This window comes from Lynx rufus, unplaced genomic scaffold (assembly GCF_022079265.1).
Source record: "Lynx rufus isolate CCGP_SWC_20201006 ecotype Redwood Valley unplaced genomic scaffold, mLynRuf1.p SCAF_4, whole genome shotgun sequence".
In the NCBI taxonomy this organism is placed as follows: Eukaryota; Metazoa; Chordata; class Mammalia; order Carnivora; family Felidae; genus Lynx; species Lynx rufus.
Genome location: NW_025814856.1, coordinates 119,139,398 through 119,160,685, shown reverse-complemented (window position 1 = coordinate 119,160,685; position 21,288 = coordinate 119,139,398). Strand labels below are relative to the sequence as shown.

The 21,288-nt window shown below is 39.6% G+C and overlaps 1 protein-coding gene and 1 long non-coding RNA gene across 5 annotated transcripts in view; both read left to right on the top strand.

Annotated features, from left to right (window-relative positions):
- SKAP2 (src kinase associated phosphoprotein 2) overlaps nt 1-11,182 on the top strand; it is a 181,428-nt gene extending 170,246 nt beyond the window's left edge. The window contains exons 12-13 of one of the 2 annotated variants that reach the window (XM_047094496.1): nt 8,291-8,392; nt 8,749-11,182. In XM_047094496.1, coding sequence (XP_046950452.1) covers nt 8,291-8,383 — 93 coding nt within the window. In that variant the 3' untranslated portion in view covers nt 8,384-8,392; nt 8,749-11,182. Of the gene's footprint in view, nt 1-8,290; nt 8,393-8,745 lie in introns of both variants that reach the window. The other variant, XM_047094495.1, reaches the window with a different exon arrangement.
- A 2,851-nt stretch (nt 11,183-14,033) lies between these two features.
- LOC124525166 (uncharacterized) overlaps nt 14,034-21,288 on the top strand; it is an 85,843-nt gene continuing 78,588 nt past the window's right edge. For all 3 annotated transcript variants that reach the window (XR_006965395.1, XR_006965394.1, XR_006965396.1), the window contains exons 1-2: nt 14,034-14,882; nt 15,606-15,718. This is a non-coding gene — a long non-coding RNA (uncharacterized LOC124525166). The remainder of the gene's footprint in view (nt 14,883-15,605; nt 15,719-21,288) is intronic.

The following is a 21,288-nucleotide window of genomic DNA, read 5'->3' as shown; positions in this document are numbered from 1 at the left end:
TCTAGGACACCTGTGACTTGAGCATTGCAGCGTCTTAAGAAATTTTTTATTAAGTGAAAAACAGGAAATGTGTTCACTAATGTACGGTAAGGACGCTTTTTTTTTTTTTTTCTTTTTTTAGTATATATTGGTTGGAGGGTCGAGCATTGTCTCCCATTATATCTGTGAGTTTTTTTCAGCGATTGGTGAATTGTGACTGTCACTGACCGTTTGCTTCTCATTGTAAATACGTAAAGATTCCATGACCAGGATTTTTCTGGCTTTCAAACCTACCGGGAAAAGGAAATAACATGAAGGGCCTCCCGAGCTCTGCTGGCAGAGTTACTTTTCAGGTGTCTTCATTTTCCCTCCGTGACCATCTGCCCCCGCGTGCCACAAATAGCATAACCAACTGCTGAACAATAACTAGGACATCTCAATATAGGACATAACGTTGTTGATGCTCAGCTAGTTCCCAAAATGTGGTTATGTCTTCCAGCCTTTGGGGAAGGAGGAGGAGTAGCTGTATTGTGACCGTGTCTCTTTGGGTCTGGTGGCATTTAGTTTCCGTGCTGTCGATACGGGAGTGTTGCGGGTACACAGTGAGGCCGGGTAGACCTGCTCTGCTCACACCCGCCCCTCCCTCAGGAGACAGTCTGGTTCCACTCGTGGGACTCCTCTCGTTATCTAGGTGGGGACAACACATTCAAGTCCTTCCCTGTGTTCTCTGACCTCAAATGGAAGGAGCGTTTCAGGAAAATGTTGACAGATGAAAGCGGGGAGGTGATTCTGGAAAGTAGGTTGGGAGGCTCAGAATAAGCCGGAGGGGTCAAGGAAAAACCAGCAGGCAGCGTCCGAGATGCAGGGTGGGCGGAAGTGGCAGGGGCTGTTATGGGCTGCAAGGCCTGTGCGCTTTAATCCTGCGTGGAATAAGCCAGGGTCTGTCAGAAGCAAAACAAAACGACTTGAAAGACAGCACCTTGTTGATAATTTTTTTTTTTAAATCCTAAATTGAAAAGTCCATGATCTCTTAGGCGCTTCTTCTCCCCCACCCCAAAAACTCAGGAACCCCCTTAACATATATATATATAGCAGCATTCACTCCTCTGAGATGTTCCCCCCCTCATCCCTTTACAGGCCACATTCCCTTTGGAAGAGCAGGGTAGAGAACCGCTCATAATCAGATTGCCTTGGAGTGCACTCCAACACACTTTTTTCGTTGCTCTGGCATTTTCCTATACCCATTAGTGGGAAGGGAGAGGGAGGGAACAGCAACAACAAAAAGAATTTGTTGCGTACCCACAAGGACCCGTTCTAGGCACTCGGTATGCTTTCGCTCATCTGATCATTAGATAACCCTATGGTGTTACGGTGTGTTAATTTTCCAGAGTCGGAAAGTGATGCCCAGCAAGGTTGTTATGTGAATCACCCAAGGACACCAACTAGAAAGTACCTTCTCCTGGAATCAGTGCAGGTCTGACCCTGGAGTTTTCTCTTTTTACACTGCTACATCTAAGTGGGGACTAGGAGTTTCCATTTCTCTCTCTCTCCACCCTGAACTCGTTGAGGCAGACACTGTGTCTTAAGTATTTTTATATCCCTGATACCTAATAGTATGGCAGATATATGTTTATTTGTGTTTGTGAAAATACAGGTAAAAATAGGAAATAATCCTGACCTTCTTAAAACAATTTAGAATGATAGAATCATAGAGTTAAGGAAACCTTAGTGCTAGTGCTTTGCTTTATAGGTGAGGAAATCTCAAGGCTCAGTGTAATTGGGGAAAATAAATAAAAGACCCAAGGAAGAAATGACTACCCCTGTGGAGACCTTAAAAGACTGGAGTTTGGGCACTTGAACTAACAACACAGCCTGGAGCTTCTCAGCAGCCAGACTACAAAAGGGAGAGACAAGGAGCTAATAACCCCTTTTAATCAAAAAGGAGGGATCTTGGCTTTTCCCAGATCTGGCTACTTTAAAAAAAAAAAAAAAATCTCCACTAGAATTTCTAGAATCTTCACTGATTATCTGACCTTAACAACTTTATATGACAAGTACAACAGTGACAGATAATACCCTCAACAAAAAATTTTAGAGTAAATATGACACTTCATAAAGGCAGTTCTGTGAGGGTCCAAATGTGTCACCATTAGACTTCTTGATTTATGTTAAGTACATAACTGGATTATTGTGGAGTCTCCGAGAGTGCCATAAATATAAACCCAAAAAATCATCCCTAAAAAACTTGGGGATGGCCCAGGGTTCCATACCTAATTAGTAAAAAAGCTAGGGGGCGAGACTCTGGAAATTCTGGGAAGGTCGTCGCAAGAATAATCAGGACGTAAAACCCAGTAGATTTTCCTTTACACCTGCCACACTGTTTCTGCCTTTACAGGGTTCCGTCTTAACCTCTTCCATACATACAATACATTCACCTCAATTTGTTTCTTCATAGAACTGGAATTACCTGGTCCCAGTTCAGCAGGGGGACAGATCTCTTTCTTTCTACAGGTGGAATCTAAACTCTTTAGATAAGGTCTCCTGTACAGCTCATTGGAAAACGGGGTGGACAGCAGCCAGCCACAAGTAGGAACGACATACTTCAGACTGAGAAGCTGAATGCGCTTCAGAACAAAAGTTTGTTTAGTCATTACTAAAATTCTTCAAGTATATCTAACATACACGAAGGAAGAGATAGACCTATTGGAAATCACACTTCTTAGGAAGATGTCTAGGATTGTCGACTGGTGCATCATCTAAAATGAGTGTGGCATCATCCAGTCCGTATTTATTGAACACCTTTTATACATTGTGGGGCAGACCGATCAAGTAAGATATTGCCGTGATCTCAGTGAGTCTGTACTTTATTTTAGTTGAAGGAACAGACCTAAAGTACATAAAATGAGGAATAAATGCTCAGCTTGGAATGAGAGACGTAAGCGTGGACTAAATAATTTGGAGAAAAAGTCACGACAGCTAGGTAACTTGAGTTGGGTGTTGGTTGCTGATTAGGATTTGGGTGAGGAAGGGGAGACGTTCCCTGGGGAGGAGAGCACCGCGTGCAGAAGCAGGAATGGGTGGAAGGTTGGACTGTGTGGACCGGAGCAGTGAGAGACTGTTGCCAGCAGGGCAGGAGGGAGCAGAGCTGAGGAGTTTGCAGTTACCGCACCGGGGAGCTGGTGTGAGTTCCCGAGCAGTTCTTGAAACTGACCAAGGCAGTTTCTGGGAAGAACAGAGAGGCAGAGTTGATGCAGTAACCCAGGGTGAGGTGATGAAGGTCTGAACCAGAGTGGCGACAGTTGGAATAGAGACAGGTGGGTAAGCTGGAGAACACTTAACAGAGTCTTGTACAGGTCGGTGAAATAAACTGGGTACAGAGGCCACTTTCTACCGAATATGATTTGACCTTTTCTTTGCCTACCAGTATCTTTGACTCATCAGTCTGAATAGCAGTTTTTACTGTGTGGTATTGTGAATGTGGACTGTGTAGAAACTTGAATTAAATGAGTCTTGACTCTGGAATATAAACTAAAATTTGTTGTAAGAATTGAATTCCTACTATCAGCTCCTTTGCTTGTCCTGTATCTCTCCTGCTTTAAAAATGGAGTGCACAGTGCAGGGAGGAAAAAAAAATAGTGATTCTTCAAATTAGCGTAATTCAAAGTCACACCTGTGTAGTGAATTATAAAGTAATGAGGTTGATTTCCACAAGCCACTAAGAGACTTGGTGTCTTAAAGCAGGTTTACGGAGGGTGGTGTTCAGGCATCACGGAGGACCTTAGAGAGTGTTAGTGTCAGTTTCCTCATTTATCAGCTTAGGAGATGAAGATTCAAGGAGTTCATGTGTAGATAGTAATAGTGAAACACTGAGGTTGTCAGGTTCCTGTCGTGCACTTTAAGGGATGAAATGATGGATGTAGGAGAAATGAAGGGATTCTTCCAAAGTTTCTAACTGGAGATAGTAAAAAGGAAAAGATCCAACAGGTACCCTTGAAGAAAGTAATTCTGTATTTTGCATGGGTATCTGGTTTTCATACTCCTACAATGTTTATGAAAAATCGAGACTATCACAGTGAACAGTTGGAAAACAGCGGTGAAGCCCACGGGCTCCGAAACCTGATGCATTTTACATTTGTGAATAAAATTAACTTCATTTCTGCAAAAGGCTAGTTTCGAAGCACAGATGTATGTTTGGGAGACAGGACACACGCACAGTCTTTCACCCATTGCATTCAAACAGATTGGTAACTAGTGTCTGGAAAGGGGAGTGCATCACAGAATCTTATTAGTGTCTCAAGTTTCTGTTAAGGTGACATTCTTTCACCTCATGGTTTGCAGAAAGCGGATGAACATACTTGAGAAATGAGAATCACGGTGCTGAGAAGGATTTAAGTGAACGCTGGGGCCTTATTTAAGTATTTAAGTGTAAGATAATCAACAGGCAGAGAGCGAAGATTTAGCGAATGAGTAAACATGGGCATATGGCCGCTGTCATGTCAGGTACAGTCGGTTTCACGTGATCAAAACGAGCCCTCTCCCCCTGCTTATTACATAATCGCTTTTGTTTGTTGCTTAACAACTATTAGTCGAAGCCTCACATTTTACTACAAAACAAAACAAATAAAAAACTGTTTCAACGGCGTGAAAATGGAAAACAGGGGTGAGAGCACAACCGGGCAGTGCCGCTTTACGATTATTTTCCCGGGTTATTGGGCAAGTTTGGCTTTTTTTGCTTCCTCGCCTGCCACATTGCCTTTTGCCTGGAAGCCATCCATCTTGCAGATACTGAATTTCTTTTGAGTACTATTTTTATACAGTGAGCATCGCCACACCTCTGGATCTTGATAGCATTAGTACGGGAGGAGAAAGAAGCTTTGTGTTAGTAATTACCTAACATTGTCAGAAGCTGACTGCAGGCCTCTTTCTAGTGATAACAGAATAACCGCATAATGTAGCTTTATAGCACATGATTAATAGAAAATAATTACACGTCCTACAAAGGGATGCAATATTTCTTATAAATTGACTGGAATGGTTTCCTGTAGATTAAAGGACTCTTCATTATTTTATCAGTCCTCCTGAAGCACAGCCACTTGCCTATGTTAGCATTTCAGTTGATGTTAAGAGCCGAGTAGGGTGAGGGATACCAGATGGCAGGCCTTCTCGTACCTGAGATCTCGTGTGCCATAAAGATGCCATGATGTTTCCTAACCTTTCAGAGATTTAGATGGCAGCCTGGAGTGGTTTTTTGTCTCTTTCTTTTTTGTTGTTTAATAACAAGCTAAGGTTTGAGGGTTGTTGATTTTTTTTTTTTTTAAACGACCCACCCGCGACTTTTAGAACAATACTATAATTAGCACGTGGACGGTAAGACAACATTGTCTGGATTGCATTCTTTCCACTGTAAGTAATACATCATTTGGAATCACATTTATTTGGGAACGGCAAACAGGGGAGGCAGAGAGGCAGATCTGCTTCTTCAGAAGGAAAGCTCGTAGGATACTGAATCTTGAGGCTCAAGTTTAGAATACCGTACTCCAAAGCATCTTCTTTCCAATTTATAGGCTGCAAATGGTTTAATTGGGATTCATGTTGCTCAAGAGGCTCATACAGAGGATGGTAATGATAAAAGTAAAAGCTTCTGTGTTTGCAATCTTGTCGACATACTCTAATGGCCACAGTGTAAATCCATAAATTTGCCTCCTAGATTTTTACCTCACTGTATTTTATCTTGCCTCTTAATTCCACACAGGAGTGTTCTGTGGAATCCTTTACAAATGTAAAGTAATGAACGTTCTGGTTTTTATTTTTACCCTTTTCTGATTTAAACCTGTGATAGTTTAGAAAACTTTTATGAGCAAATTTCATATGCTTTTGCATTGTTTTAAATTAAGTGAAGCATTTAAGATAATTTTGAGTCTGAAACTTTATTTTTTCCTAGAATGTTACTTGCAAGGGATTTGTTTGCAGCTGCATAAGCCCCTCCCCCCTGTTTTCGAGGGCACTTTCTATTTAATGAATCTGGCCAGTGACCATCAGGCAGAATTCTCTCAAGTGTGAAGTGTGTCATTGGTCCTTTGGTGAAATGATGCATTGGAAATCCATTTTCTTAACTTTGGATGTGAGTGAGCTTTTTGAGAATGATGATATGCCCTCAGTTGAGAGTACAGATTATAACCAAAGTGGAATATTATAAAATGACATGAGCATTCTTGTTTGTATTTGAATTTAAACCTGGAAGCCCAGATTGAGTGCTAGTCTCTGAAAGCCGATTTGGGTCTTAATATGCCCTCTCGTTGAATATGTTCTCTGTCTGCCTGTTGGGGGCGCTGGTTCCCTTGCTCTTTACAAATATTCATTTTTTTTTTTTTTTTTTAAAGTCTTACATTGACATTGGGTAAGAGCTTTCATACTCAGACCTACCCTGTTAACCATCCACTTTGAAATCTTACAGTGTAGGCCTTTTGCCTCTGGAAGGTTAAATACATTTGTTTTGTTAAGCATTAGGCTCTAATTGTATTCATTGCCTTAAAAATTGAAAAGGGCAGTTTTATTAGGTTCCTATTAAGATATAATGGCTGCTAATCATAGCTTTCAGTAAGTTGGTGTTTTCTTCTGATAAATATGTCCCATGTAGATTATAGTCATTATCACTAAGTTCGGGCATCAGACTATTTTCATTGCTTTTAGATAGTTTTATCCACTAAATTCACACTATCGTTGAACTTTTAAACTTAAAACCTTGAGCCCTCCGTCTTCATTAACCAGAGCTGTGCCCTCTTGAGAATAAGTACAGGGTTAGCCTTACCCCCCCATCTCATATTTTCCTTCCACCTTTTTCTTCCAATAAACCTAATTCTTGTACAACCCACTGTTTAAAAAGCACATAGAGGTTTTAATCCTGTGTTCTATCGATAGACCACATTATCAATACACACATGCTAATGTTTTTACATTTGTATTGAAGAATTGTATGATTTTCCTTTCAGCTGGTCAATAGCATACTAATCAATACAAATGTGAAGTCTGTGCTAGTCTGAATATTCCCTCCCCACCTGTAACTCAATATGCATATGCACATTTATCTAGGACTCAGATGTTGGAAAATCATAGCCTATTGAATTACTTTGGGGATTGATTTTAAAAATTTATCTTCCATGAAAAATTAAATTTGGGTCCTACAATGCTTTTGCCGAGTATTGCTTTTGGAAGATATTATTCTTGAAACTTGTAATTCATTTTACTTTGTTTGTATCTCACTAAACATAAATAAATTTGAGATAAAAATACATTAGTCAATCTGGCAGACATATGAGACCAGTTACAGAGTGTTCGTAATGCTTAAAGCAGTGTCGTATCTGTCAGTGGAGGCAAAGGGGAGAAACGCAGGTACAGGTTTATCTCACGTTGCAAAGTAAACGCAGAAGTGACTCATCAATCACTCTTTTTTTACAGCTAGATGAATATTTTGCCTTTATAACTTGAGATCCTTTATTTCTTATTGATCTTCTACTGTAAGGGTGACTCTAACACCACCTTTAAATTCCTGCCACCCATCCTTTATCTGATGAAGTTTATGATTAGTTGAAAGCAATAACAAATGCCTTAGGGAAGCTTTTTAAAAGAAGCCTTTGAAAATTATTTTGTAAAACAAATATTTGTGGATATTATTAGTGTTTTCTTATTCTTTCATTTGTCTGTTTAAAATGTCTATACACACGTATTAGATTTTTCTTAAGAGGAGGCGTAGCTCTACATTCTAAATAATCTTTAGTCATATGAGTTTAGTAGGAATTAGTTTATTGTGAAAAAGTAATTCTTTCCTTGCTAGATGATAAGCTTCTTGAAGGCAAAGATGGTATCCCAAGGATCTTGGCTATAACCCTGTAGCATCTAGAGCTGGTGTTTGCGTAGAAAAGTTGTCTCCCAGGCCACGAGTGTGCTTGCCTGTGCGTGCATGCGTCTGTGTGTGTGTCTGTGTGTGTGGGGGGGGGGGGGGGGAGAAGGGAAATGGGCCCAGGGAACTGACTTCCTCATGTAGTTTCATTTGCTAAGTTCTTATCCCAAGTGACTGTTTCTGTGTTCTGTACGGAGTCATAAACAGGCTTTGTCTTATACGTTAATTTAAATCTTTGCCTAACAGCATTTTTAAGTGTCCAGAAACAAACAAAAAAAAGATTAAAATGTTTCAATTTGCAGCTCAAGCTCGTGTAAGTTTATAAAAAGAAATAACATTTCTAAGAAGTTGCATATAAACGACATTGTATTTATACCAGTCTAAAGGTTAATATTGCATATTGTTTTCAATTAGGAATACAATAGATATGGCTGGTGGGTAGGAGAAATGAAGGGAGCCATTGGCTTGGTGCCGAAAGCCTACATAATGGAGATGTATGATATTTGAGAGTCCTGGGTAAGTACATTTTAATCCAATATTCTGTAATAGCTCATATGTTCTCTTGGTCTCTGCATTATGAGTCTTTGCCTTTTAAAAAGTCTTTGTAGTTTTCTGATAGCACCAAGATCATGCCTCCCCCATCATCATCATCATCTTTTTTTTTTTTAAATCAGGTTTGATTTTTAAATAACTTCATAGAATTTACTTTGGAAATAGATTTATTTAGAGAAAGTCCCTTTGCTAACAACTGGATGTTTTCCCAAACCTTCTCCTCTTTAGTAAAGTATCACTTTTTACGGCCTTTCTGAGGAGCTGAATTGACAAAATGTTCATTTTTCCTTGGCTAAAAATGTAATTTTTTTTCTAAGCAGGAAAAATCAACATTTCAACTGAAGAAAAAAATTAAGCTGCAACTTTCCCTTTCTGCCTGCAGAAAAGGAAGATTCTTCTGCTAGTCAGTAAATGCTTTGGATTTAGAATCATCTCGAAAGCCTGCGTGGCAGCTCATAACCTTTTTGTGTTTTATTGAACGTTTGTCTTTAACTGTTATTTTATGCATTCATTATAATATTCCTCTGATGTGAAATTAAATAAAGAATATTAGTGTAAATTAGATGCAGGCAGGAAACTTGTACCTGTTGCTATTTTGCTAAGAAATAAATGTAGTTTTTATTTACTCATTTGATTTGTGTGAAGAATTCAGCATAATTTCTATGTACTGCACAGTCCCTGCTACTTTCATTATTGGTTGTAATTCCTCTTTGTGTTGGATGTCAATTATATTTTAGAGTGTAATACGTAATTTCATAGAAATTTGAATTGAGTATATCATGCCAACTTCTGGTAGATGCTATCTAAAGAATGTGGCTTTGTTAACCATCTTAGTACTTATCTTTCACACAGTAGTAACATATTTTCATGAAAGAATCTTACTGATTGGCAAGTTTCCTTCGTGTTAAATATAGCCACAAGAAAGAAAAGATGACAGGCTTCCCGATGGCAGTGCACGGACACCTGTGACACATGCGGACCAGAACCACGGTCCATGCCGAGCCCTTTCTCAATAACAAACATCCTGATTAGATGACGGACTTGCCAACGTTTTCCACCACCGTTCTGTATTTAAATGGAATAAAATAAAAAATTCATAAGAAAGCCCATTCTGTGTAATACAATGGCCTAAAGAGTCTCCGTATGTAGTTTGAAAGTAAGGAGACCTAACGGAGCGCTGCCTTATCCTGCCCGATCACTGCTGTGCTGTTAAAGTCCCAGCACAGAACAGTAGAACCCCAGATCTGAGTCTCTCTGAGTCTCACACTTCTCAGAGCAGTGAAAGGAAAAGGAAGGGCTCAGAGAGGAGAGCATAGAAATCATGGTGGGAACACGTACCAACAGGCGAGTGGAAAGGTAGGGTTAGCCGACACTGGAGGTCTATGTTGTGCGGCTGGAGCAAGATTTGTGGAACGATTACATTACCTTTCCATGTATATTTGAAATCAAGGGTATTATTTTAAATGCCAACAAGGTAGCAGTGTGGCCTTGATACATATCAAAATGTCCTGCTGATTGGATAATTATTTGATGTGGATAGACTCATGTAATTTTGAATCATTGATTGGGGGGTACCACCTTTGTTGAACTCTTCAGATGTTTGTTTTATAAAGGTAAAGATGCTAACCATGAATGAATTGAAACCCCCCTTTATTTATATAAAACTATTTATAAGCAATATTTCAGAGCTTAAATTTAACGTTATCTTCTCAATACTGTGATCATCAGATTTCAAATGTGATGAAGTCTATATTTTAGTTTTAGGGATTGTGGGTCAAGTCTAGTTTACATAAATTAGACGTTGTCAAGTTAAAGCTTTCGGAAATGAATTTGTGCACTCGTTAATCTGTTCCTAATAGAGATCCGTTGGAGCAGGTTGAAATCATCTCAGCATAGATGAGACAACTGGAGACAAATTTAGTGGTCTGCTTTTCAAAGCCTGAGAGATGACAAGCAAAAGCAGTCGTGGGTTTCCCCTGAAAATGTAATTTTGGTAATGGATACAGGTTTCATGCTTCTGGTTGAAGGGAAGATTTTCCTGCTCGGCCAGTAGGTGGCAGCAGCTTTTCATCACATACCAAAGCACTGGGCAGCCCCTCCCCCACTCGGGCACAAACTGGAGCTGAACGTAAAGCATGTAAAAGAGTTTTGCCTCCTTTTACAGTTAATCCAGGAGAGGGAGTCCTTTGCCAACTGATGACCAACAATTCCAAGCTAGATAGTCTCTGTGAATGGTGACAATACAGAAATAAAGTGTTAACTTCTGTCCAGAGCCGCTCTGGCCTTTGTTCTTGTTTAACTTGAATATAGGTGGGAGATAGGAAGGGAAGCGAAAGATTTAAAATTAGAGTGATAAGAAAAATAATCATTACTTTCAATGCATGACTCCTTTGTATTCATTTGGCAAAATCATTTGTATACTACCAGGGAGAAAGTTTTCTTTACACCCTTGACAATATATCACACTCTCTTCAAGATCATAATAATATCATTAATGTGAATTTAAACAACATGGCTTGTTAGAAAATATGCTAATTGCTATGTTCTCATTATGTTTGCTTAGCTTTTATTTGTTTTTCTATGAACAGTTAGAGAGCTAATTTTTTTCAAAGGTGATTGTAAGTCATATTTTATATAGCATTTTGCTTGATTATTTGCTCTGTACTGAATTTGTACTCTATTGCCATTAGATCTTACAATAATGTTCCACTCTGCAAATTTTTAAGGTTCAAATAAAGTTTAATTGTTTGCAAACTGTTATGATGCTAATAATTCAACAGCCTGCTGTGTTACTAATGAAATTACTTTGTTATGATTAATTTGGAAAATAGTGTGTTGATTGTAGTAATTAAGCACAACAAGGTGAAGTAAATGATTCTAATGCCATCTGGCCTCCAAACTGAATGAAGAAATGAAATAGAGCTGTCATCTGAATTTATTCAAAGAAGTAAGGATAATACAAATGACTTTCATTGCTATAGGATTTACACTTAACCACAGCTCACTCCATTCTGTTTTTGCCACTTTGTTGCATGTGACCCTTTCTCTTATGAAAAACGTCGCTTAGCCTCGTAATTGTTCTGAATACTTTATATTATTTTCAGTTGACTATTTTTACCTTGTGTTCATTTAATTACAGATAATTACATAAAGTATCGTAGGACCATAGAAAATTACTTTTCAGCCATCTGTAAGTGAAATCTATGCATGTGGGAGGTGGGTTGCTATCAGTGTGGAGATAGGATGAAGAGTGGAGATTTCATTCAGTTGTTCCTAAAATGTTTCCAGTTAAGATTCCCCCATAGTTCGAATGATTTCTAATTTCCTGTAATTTCTCCTGCCTAAACTATTGCTGTTCACGTCATAGAGGCTGGTACCTTCCAGGGTCATGATTAAATGCAGAACCCAGAACTGAGTTCTATAGTAGAGATCCAGAATTGCATTTCAGCCACCATAGGGAAACTGACCTTAGCATACGTGTGGTCTAAAAGTTTGAACTTCACCAGTGAGACCGAGCAAAGTGTTGCAAAAATTTCTAACTCAAGAAAGAGTACCTCTAAAATGTGGATAAATCGGTTGTTTGTATTTCAGTTGAATAGAATTATAGACACAATCTGTATAGAAATCACTTTTACGTCTCTTGAGTTCAAGAGAGTCGAGAGTATTGAAAAGCTACAGGGTAAAGAAGGAGGTGTTAGAGATTAAAACATGGTCAAGCCATAGAAAACTTGACTCAGAGGTCGAAGGAATATAATTAGTATCCGTAACATAAAAACATTTGTTAAAATGGCTTAGTTTGTGACTCAAATCCCGAGTATTCCAAAATACAGAGAAACAAATAGCGTATTATTAAAGTATCTTTCTACCAACTTAACCTACACTCAAATGCGTAATTTAAACAGTTTATTCTCTGGTGTGGGAACAAGGAATGTCTAGACATCCGCAGCTTCAGCCTACATATACCGGTCCCCACCTTCTAGCTGAGTTCTAGAATAGCCGTTAGAACCCCTGATTGTATAACATTTTGCGGGGATGAGGTAACTACTCAGAAAATTATATGGTCACAGTAACATGGAATGACATTTCATTAACTCCAGGTTTGAAGAGCTTTTTCTTTTTTTCCCTAGTAGAATCTGCTCTATCATTAGTTGGACACAAACCCAGGATTTATTGCCAGCATGGTACTTCAGAGTATATGGTGTGTGTCCAGTAAATATTTGTTAATTAACTGATTTGGCAACCTACCGTTCTCTCAAGACTTGAGATTTAAGAAGACAAGAGCCTGACTTCTCCACCTCGTAGAGAAAATGCCTCCATCAGTTAATACTTCAGCTTTCTGACCGACAACATTCTCTCCATCAAAAGATCAGTCCCTTTTACTGAGTCTTTAAAAGTAGTTTCACTGTCCCCATAACACTATCAACAAGTGGACTGGATTTGATCGGTGGCAACAGAATTGAGGGAGATGGTAAAAAACAAAGTTGAGTGTGGCCGCTCGTCTTCAGAGGTTTCCTGCCTGCCTTTGCTGTTCGTCGTAACTCTTTTAAAGAAGGCACAGCCGACCCAGGCAGCGTGGGGCAAGTGATCTAGTTTCACTTTCCATTACATTCCGAATGGCAGCTGGCTTGGATTCCACCTGGCCGACGTCAGAGAGGCCTTCTGACCTTGGAAGCTGTGGCCTTGAATGGATCAAAAAGGAATTTCGGAAAGCGGGAAGTTGCACTGTGGTTGCCCAATCCAACCATAACTTATTTTTCTGGTCTTCTTTTTTTTTTTTTTTTTTTAATCTTTACTCCCTATTTCTTGTATTATTACGTCAACTGGAATGCTTTGACTCCCCGAGATGAAAGGAACCATAAATGTGGAAAGTAGCCTTAGTCATACCAGTGCCCAGGTTAGGTCTGTGATGGTGGGAAGGAGGTGGGAAGCTCAGCAAGTCAACTTGTGAATATTGGCAAAGGTGAAAATAGAAATCGTCTCAAATGCCCACTTCTTATTTATTTATTTATTTATTTATTTTAAGAGAGAGAGACAATCCCAAGCAGGCTCCACACTGTCAGCACAGGGCCCAACGTGGGACTTGAACCCGTGAGATCGTGACCTGAGCCGAAACTGAGAGTCGGACACTTAACCAACTGAGCCACCCAGGGGCCCCTCAAATGCCCATTCCTTAGGCGCTTTTCTTGACACTGAAACTTTGGAAAGTGTTTTCCTGGGTTACTGTCTTTTCCCTTTTCACTTTTTTCAATGTCCATTGCTCAGAGAGGTAACAGAGAACAGCACTCGTCTACTTTCTGTTTATTGGCCTCAACTTCGTAATATAAACATATCACTCCTGCTAGCGCGAAAGCAGGTGCCATTTGGTAGCTTGAGTGGCAGTTTGCGCCAAGTGTCCTTTTCTCCGAGGAGAAAATTCCTGACAGCAACGTACCCCAATTAAAATTGACTGCTTTAGGGGCGCCTGGGTGGCTCAGTCGGTTAAGCGTCCGACTTCGGCTCAGGTCGTGATCTCACAGTTGGCGGGTCTGAGCCCCGCATCATCGGGCTCCGGGCTGACAGCCCAGAGCCTGGAGCCTGCTTCAGACTCTGTGTCTCCCTCTCTCTCTGCCCCTCCCTCGCTCACGCTCTCTCTTTCTCTCTCAAAAATAAACATTTAAAAAAATTTAAAAATGACTACATTAGAGAAGGAGAAAGTTCCAACAAACGAGCAGATGGCCACATGCTGGCCCCTCTTCCCAGCCCTCTCTGGAGTCCATTTAGCAAACCTCGTGCTCTTTAACTATCATGTCGAAGTAATAACAATTTGATGAGCAATAACAATAGCCAGCAGTAACTGTTTACTATTTGTCTTGCTCTGTGCTTTGCATTGAACCCTTCTAGCAACGCTATGAGGTAAGATCTGTTGTTTATTCCCATTTTCCTGATTAAGAAACTGAGCATAAGTAATTTGTCCCAACGTCCAGAGTAGGAAGTTACCGGCCTCCCTCCCTTAAATGCAGCAACATTCTGCTTCCCCGTACTGTGACAAATTCAAACCAAATGCATAATTCTAGCATATAGTAGGCACTCAATAAAAGCATATTGACTACTGACGATGGCACCATTCTTATGAAGTAGTCTGGAGCATGTGAAAAGTTCAAGAATTGATCATCAGACAGCAGAATTTGCCTCATTTAGTAGTTGAAGCAGCCCATGGTGACTGTATCAAATCTGAAGCAGCTAATCCACAATGAAGGAGAAACTTTAACACAGGACTATTTCTATCCTTGAACTTCCAGTCTAGCTGAAAATAGTCAAGGCAGCAGAGAGCCGAGAGAGGACACCAGGCCAAAGGGACGCGCCTCTAACGACCTTTTCTCATCCTCTCTACCTCTTCAAAAGAAATGCCCAAGGCAACTGACCAGCCAGGAAAGCCTTAGAAAAGTCTTTAAAGTGGCTGCTTCTGTCTCAAATAGTTAAGTAGTTTTAATTAGTTGTGTGTGTGTGGGGGGGGGGGGTGGTGGGGGAGAGTGGTAAATGGATCTTTATTTTTTTCAGTTTAAAGGATTATTATTAACTGTTCAGCCCTTTTACAATCAATAAACAAACTTCATTATAAAACTTGTATAATTTTGTAGCTTTTATTGGTCTTTCCGACTCTAAGTAAGAGGTCTTATTTCTTGGGCACCTACGTGGTACCTTGTACAGGGCTCCAAAAAGTCTTCTGTTTTGTTGTTTGAACAGATGCTTTGAAAGAAAAAGAAAAAAAAAAAAAACCTTTTTGTATGTCAGGGATTGGAAGCTAGCAGGGCTGGGGGAATAGGAGATAAGTTAAGACTAACATCCGTTTTAGGGCTTTGCGGTTTCGCCAGAGGAGGGGTAAGATTGAGCCCTTTTATAGTCGAGTACATCCTGCACCATTGGCTGTCTCGTAGCCCAAAAAAGGTGAACTGAAGTTCAGTTTCCAAGGGGTGTTTCATTGTATCGGCTACTCTGAAATGTTTCCATGCCTAGTACTCAGGACAGGGAGCAATGGACTTTGCATTGTCTTGCTCGCCAGCTGCCCACCAAGTGGATCGAGTTGGTGTAATATAACCTGTCCCATCCAGGCAGATATGTGATTCACTCCTAATTCCCAGTTCAAACCCTTGTGGTCTGCCCTTCGTTCATCTTCCTCCACTTTCCTCCTCTTCCTCAGACTCTCCCAAGGAGCTCCGTCCTATGAGGCATCATGTGTGGAATTCTTTACCACTCTACGGAGTTATTAATATCAGCCGTGTTCTCTGCTTTCCGTGAACCTGCAAAAGCAAGGTATATAACTGTGTGTCTATCCCGTTAACGTATGTCCTGCATTGAGAAATTGAAACGTAGCTATCTTGTGAGTGTGTGTTGTTGCCTCCTGTTGCTTTGCCTCAGTCGGTCAGCATATTTACTTTATTCTTTATTATCATCTCAGGACTTGCTATTTCTCTTCCTATCTAATTAAATGATTCCATTTTGAATAATTACATTTAAGTGCCAACAGTGTGCTAGGGGCATTTCAAACAGCATTGTCGCAGTCTTTTCCAAGAAAACTCAGGGTCTAAATAAAATAGACAGGACATAAACTCAGGGAAGGAGAACAGCCCCAGGTAGCCTTACCTTTGTGCAGTCCTTAGCAGTTTAAATCATTAGCAGTGTCCTAAGTCATTTAAAAAAAAAAAAAAAGGCTCTCTGATTTTGTTAAATCTGAACCTAGGAGACTATCTTGAATATAAGCTGGGAGTAACACACACACACGCACACGTGCACACACACCCTGGAATGAATCTCTCTATCTTTCTATCTAATTTTTTAAAGTGTACAGTTGGGAAGGTAGGCGAGAGGGTTTCAGTGTTGGTTCAGACGAAAAGATTGATTTCTGGAGACTTTCTGGAATGTTTGTACCTACTGAATTAAGTGTGTGGGGAACCAAACCCAAAATATTAGGTGTGTGAATGATGTGACTATCTTTTAGAGTTGCTGCCAGTTATGGTAAAACATCATTCAGAAAGCCGAGTGGCCCCCTACCCCTTTAGGGAAAAAGACTCTGGGGCGCCTGGGTGGCGGAGTTCTTTAAGTGTCCAACTTCGACTCGGGTCGTGATCTCGCGGTCTGTGAGTTCGAGCCCCTCATTGGTCTCTGTGCTGACAGCTTGGAGCCTGGAACCTGCTTCTGATTCTGTGTCTGCCTCTCTCTCTGCCCCTTCTTCATGCTCTCTCTCTCTCTCTCTCTCAAAAATAAATAAGCATTAAAAAAAATTAGAGGCAAAAAGACCCTTTTCTTTCAGTTGGGGACAGAGTTGCACCAGCCGAGCATGGGTAGTAGGAAGACCATTAGAATCGGGGTCAAAATTCTAGTTTCGGTTCTCGAATGCACTGTGCCCTAGAATAAGTTTCCTCGCCTGCAAATACCAGCAGCACTGTTCTTTCTTCCTCCCAGGGTGTAGTTGGGCTCAAGTGAGGTTATATTTGGAGGTGACTTGACAGACCAATGACAGCGTTAAATAGGGCTTTCCTGTGTTGGAGGTTTGAGAACTGAAATGAAGCAATGGGTCAAAATAAAAATGTCTCCTTCCCACCAAAAGCAAGCGAGGGGAAACAATTGTAGCACTCAGCCCTGGCTGTGCTGCTGTTTGGGATAATGTTCGTGGGCAGCTGCTTTTATTATTTTACAGAGAGAATTAACACGAACCATCCTCAGGGAGTTTGGGATTGAATTCTCCTGTAATCCTAAATGCATTTTTTGAATCAAGCCACTGTTTGTCCAAGCTGTGGTTACTTTCTGTTAATCGGGGTTTCAATAACAGAGATGTTAACTTCCATCTGGAAAATGTCAAACTAAACTTTTCTTTTGGTATTAAAAAACCATCAATCTGAATAATAGGTTTTAGGTGTGTGTTGTTCATAGTTGGTTGGACTTAACTTAGCCTTTGAATGTTGTTTTGTAACAAATACTCTAAGGAACATTTTGGTACAGGTTCCTTTTGACCAGTATCTACTCTCTTTATGAACCGTGTCTTCCAGATGGGGTAGCATTGATGGTTCACCTGTGAATACGCACTTTGGAGTTAAACATTTTCTTCAGGTGCATATCTAGGAATGAGACCATCCGGTTTGATCAAATTAGGCTTGTAGAGTAGCACTAGTCTCAGGGTGAAGTTTGTGAAAATATGGGACTGGAGATCAGGGCAAACTGGAATCTTATTACATGTAACCTTCATGCTTTAATGTTATAACTTTAGGCAAAGCTAATAAAAAATGCAAAGGACTCTTAAATAATTTAAATTATCTAAAAAATTGAGCATATTCCTTCAAATAATAATGGCTTTCATGATCTGATTTTTTAAAAATTCATTTCTCATATCTTGAATTACTTAGAAGTGTAGATATCAAAGTAAGTTTGAGTTTATTTAAGATTATTAAATATATTTGTTATCATACAGCGTCAGAGAAGATTCCATTTTTTTAGCCTAGCGGTGATCATGTATAATGTTATGCAGTATAGAATTCCAGCAACATATCCAATAATGCCATTATAGCATAGAATTAATTTTTAGCACTTCTCTTTAAGATAGTGCTCTACAATGTGATTCCTTGATTACTTTGAACCATTATTCAATTCCATGAACTTTAAAAATAGTCGCATTGTATACCTGTTCCTATCTGCTTTCTAAAATAAATGCTTCTCTTATCATCGTAAGCTTTACTGGGAAAGTCTTCCTGTCATAATGTACTTTCATGACTATTTTGGTCAAGGAAAAGAGTTGGGCATACAATGAACTGTGGTAATTGTGATTAAAATAAGTCAGATCATTCTGAAAACTCTTCCTCCTCTTCCTAAATAATTATAATAGAGATTTTTTACTTGCTAGCACACCGTCCTTTGCTGCTTCTGGTGCTGTGGCGGATAGCAATAAATAGTGTATATTGATTACTACTTAATTCTAATGGAAGTATACTAAGGCTCGCAACACATTATAGCTTAGCATTTAGTGCTAAGTTTTTAAACAGTTTTTAAAATTTAAAAATTGATAGAATTGCCCTGAATATGCTTTGGTTATTGGATTCGGATCATGCTATAAAATTATTCTCATTTCCTACCTTTTCTAAAGATTATTTTGTTCACAATTTATTTTCCTGGTACTTCATTGCTATTTTTGCCTAACTGAAGATGTGTCATTTCCATTTGAGCCGGGTTTGAAAATTACGAGCCCCGTATTAGAGCAACACGTTTGAGATCAGTACAGAAGCACAAAAAATTAACGGACGAGAGCCATGTAGAGATTTTAAATTTAGTAAAAGTATTCAAATGTGCAATTTTAATCCATTAATCAGATTTGAGACTCCTTTTAAAAGAAATATTTCTCCCTTAACGAGGTTTTCTCATTTAAAACATATTGAGAGGACAAGCCTCTCGCCTAAAATAAATACTGGGTTTTGTTTTGTTTTGTTTTGTTTTTTGAAGAAAAAGGCGAGGGGAGAGCTTCCCTAATACTGGGCTATAATTTATTCTTAGTCAAAACCAGATTGCCATTTACATACTAGGTATTAAAAGCTAGTTGTAGTCATTAAAGGTGGTCCCTCTAATGCTTTGCATTAAGATATTCAATACAAGATTTATTTTCGAGCTATTTCAGGGCTACGAGGGAAGTTGTTTTCTTTATGAAGGGAATTCTGTATTTTACTTCATTATTTGTAGCCCTTTTTTTTCTTTTCTTTTTTTTTTTTTTTTTGGTAAATATAAAACAGAGAAGGGGAGAAGGGGAGGTGGTTGTTTCTTTGAATCTGAATACAGTCTGTCTTCTTAATGAACCTGCAGCAGTACCCAGAAAACAGCTCCCTGCAAATAAACATGCTAGAAGTGATTTAGCCACAATGTCCAGACTGTGTAAACATCTAATTATTACAATAAAATTGTCAATAAATTTACATTACTGCTCCCTTTTCAAACGTTAACCAACTTTTTCTTCGCTTGATAAAAGAGCATAAATTGTATTTTTTATGTGTTGGTGTTTTTGTTTTCATTACACTTCTTGCTGCACTGTAGACAAAAGACCGCAAACCTTAATGCCCTGAGTTATTCCTGGATGGAGAACACTCCTACAGTTGTTTATTAACGTAATGTGCTGTGTTTCCTTTCACAGGGACACGGCCTCAGCGGCTTCACAATCTGATCTTTAGTCACGGCATTTAAAAAAAAAAAAAAAAAAGCCATAAAGCTGGTATTGTGGTCGCTGCCGCTTTAAGAGAGACACAAAGAATTAAGGCCTCTTATATTCCACTATTAGAATGGGAATTTAAGTTACATTAGAAGCACAAGATAAAATGGTAAAATGCAATAATTTCCTTTAACAAAGATTACGTCCAGTTTTCAGAATTATGATATCATGTTGAACATAATTGTGGAAGAACCCCCCCCACCCCGTATTTCTTATATAACTGGTACATTAACATTAGAAAAGCAGAGTGATATTGAATTCTAATGAGGTCTGGCCTATATGCTCTGCTAGGAGAAGAATGAGGATAATTCATTTGTATTCTACAAAGCGCTCGGAAATCCACGCACATCCCTGTGGCTTCAGTGCGTGGTGCTGATCGTCTGTTCCTCCCGGGGAGGGGGTGGGATTCATTGCTTTGAACAGCATCTGAGCTGGGGAAGATAGTTAACCACTTTCCTGCGAGCTGTTGTTTCCTAATGACTATTTAATATGGTTGCTCTGTATCTGCATTTGCTTTACCTGTTCTCTCCGAGGGTCTTAAAAATTGCCACGCTTATTCTGTTGGTGACAGTGCACCTCCGTAAAAAGCCAAACAAAGAAAGCGGAATGAAATTCAGCAGGGTAAATGTGACTTCCCCATCCTCAGTAAACATGTCGCTTTTAAGTAAACAATGAGATGACAGTGAGGTATTTGTTCATTAAAAAAAAAAAAAAAAAACCTGAAAAATGCTCCATTTGATCTGATATTGGCCGTTCGAGGAAAAACTGCATTCATTTGTGAGTCTTGCTGACATTCTGAGAAAACAGCCCATTTTGGAAAGTTATATTTAGCAAAACCAAGGAATGAAAGATTTTAGCAAATTGCCACGTAAAATGATCTGCACAAAAAGGCATTGGGGAAGTGAGCTAAGGCCTGTGCCAAACAGATGGTACCCCCTGCTGTGTTTTTGATTGAAAAAGAAAGGTAACATTTGCAGCCACGTCAAAGAGACAGTGATCAGCTGAACAAATTGGTCTCCGAAGTACCCCATCGCTGGAGCAAACCCCGCTGCAGGGGACAAGTGAGGCTGTATTTCAAAATAATGCTATGTTTGCGTCTTTCCGAAGTGAGGGGATATGTCCCCTTTTCATGCGGCAAAGGGAAGATGAGGTCTTTGTTGAAGGCGGCGGCAGTATTATCTGCAGAATAAGCAATGGAACTCAATAGCACAAGTGCCTGTTTTCTCTGATCACCCCCGAACGCCTGCAGATGATATTTGGGAAGACCCCGGCGGCTTTCTGAGTGTTGTTCAGCGTCCTGTGTAAGGTCTCCAGAGTTTACAGAGAAGAAATTGGTACGCGGTTTACAAAAAAATACAAAAACACAAAAAACAACAACAACCAAAAAATAAACAGAAAAACAAATGGAAAAAAAAAAAAAAAAACACCACCAAATCATCCAAAGGCATAGTTGGGGGAGGAGGAAGAAGGTAGGGGTGATGATCGGGAAACCTCTCCTTGCACTGGAATTCAATTCCAAAATACAAACAACACCAATGGCAAAGAGCGTGTCAGTGCGCGAGTGTGAGTGGATGTGAAGGGGGGGGGGGGATTTTTTTTTTTTTTTTTGGCTCATCTCAGCTGGCAGCCTTATTCCGCTTCA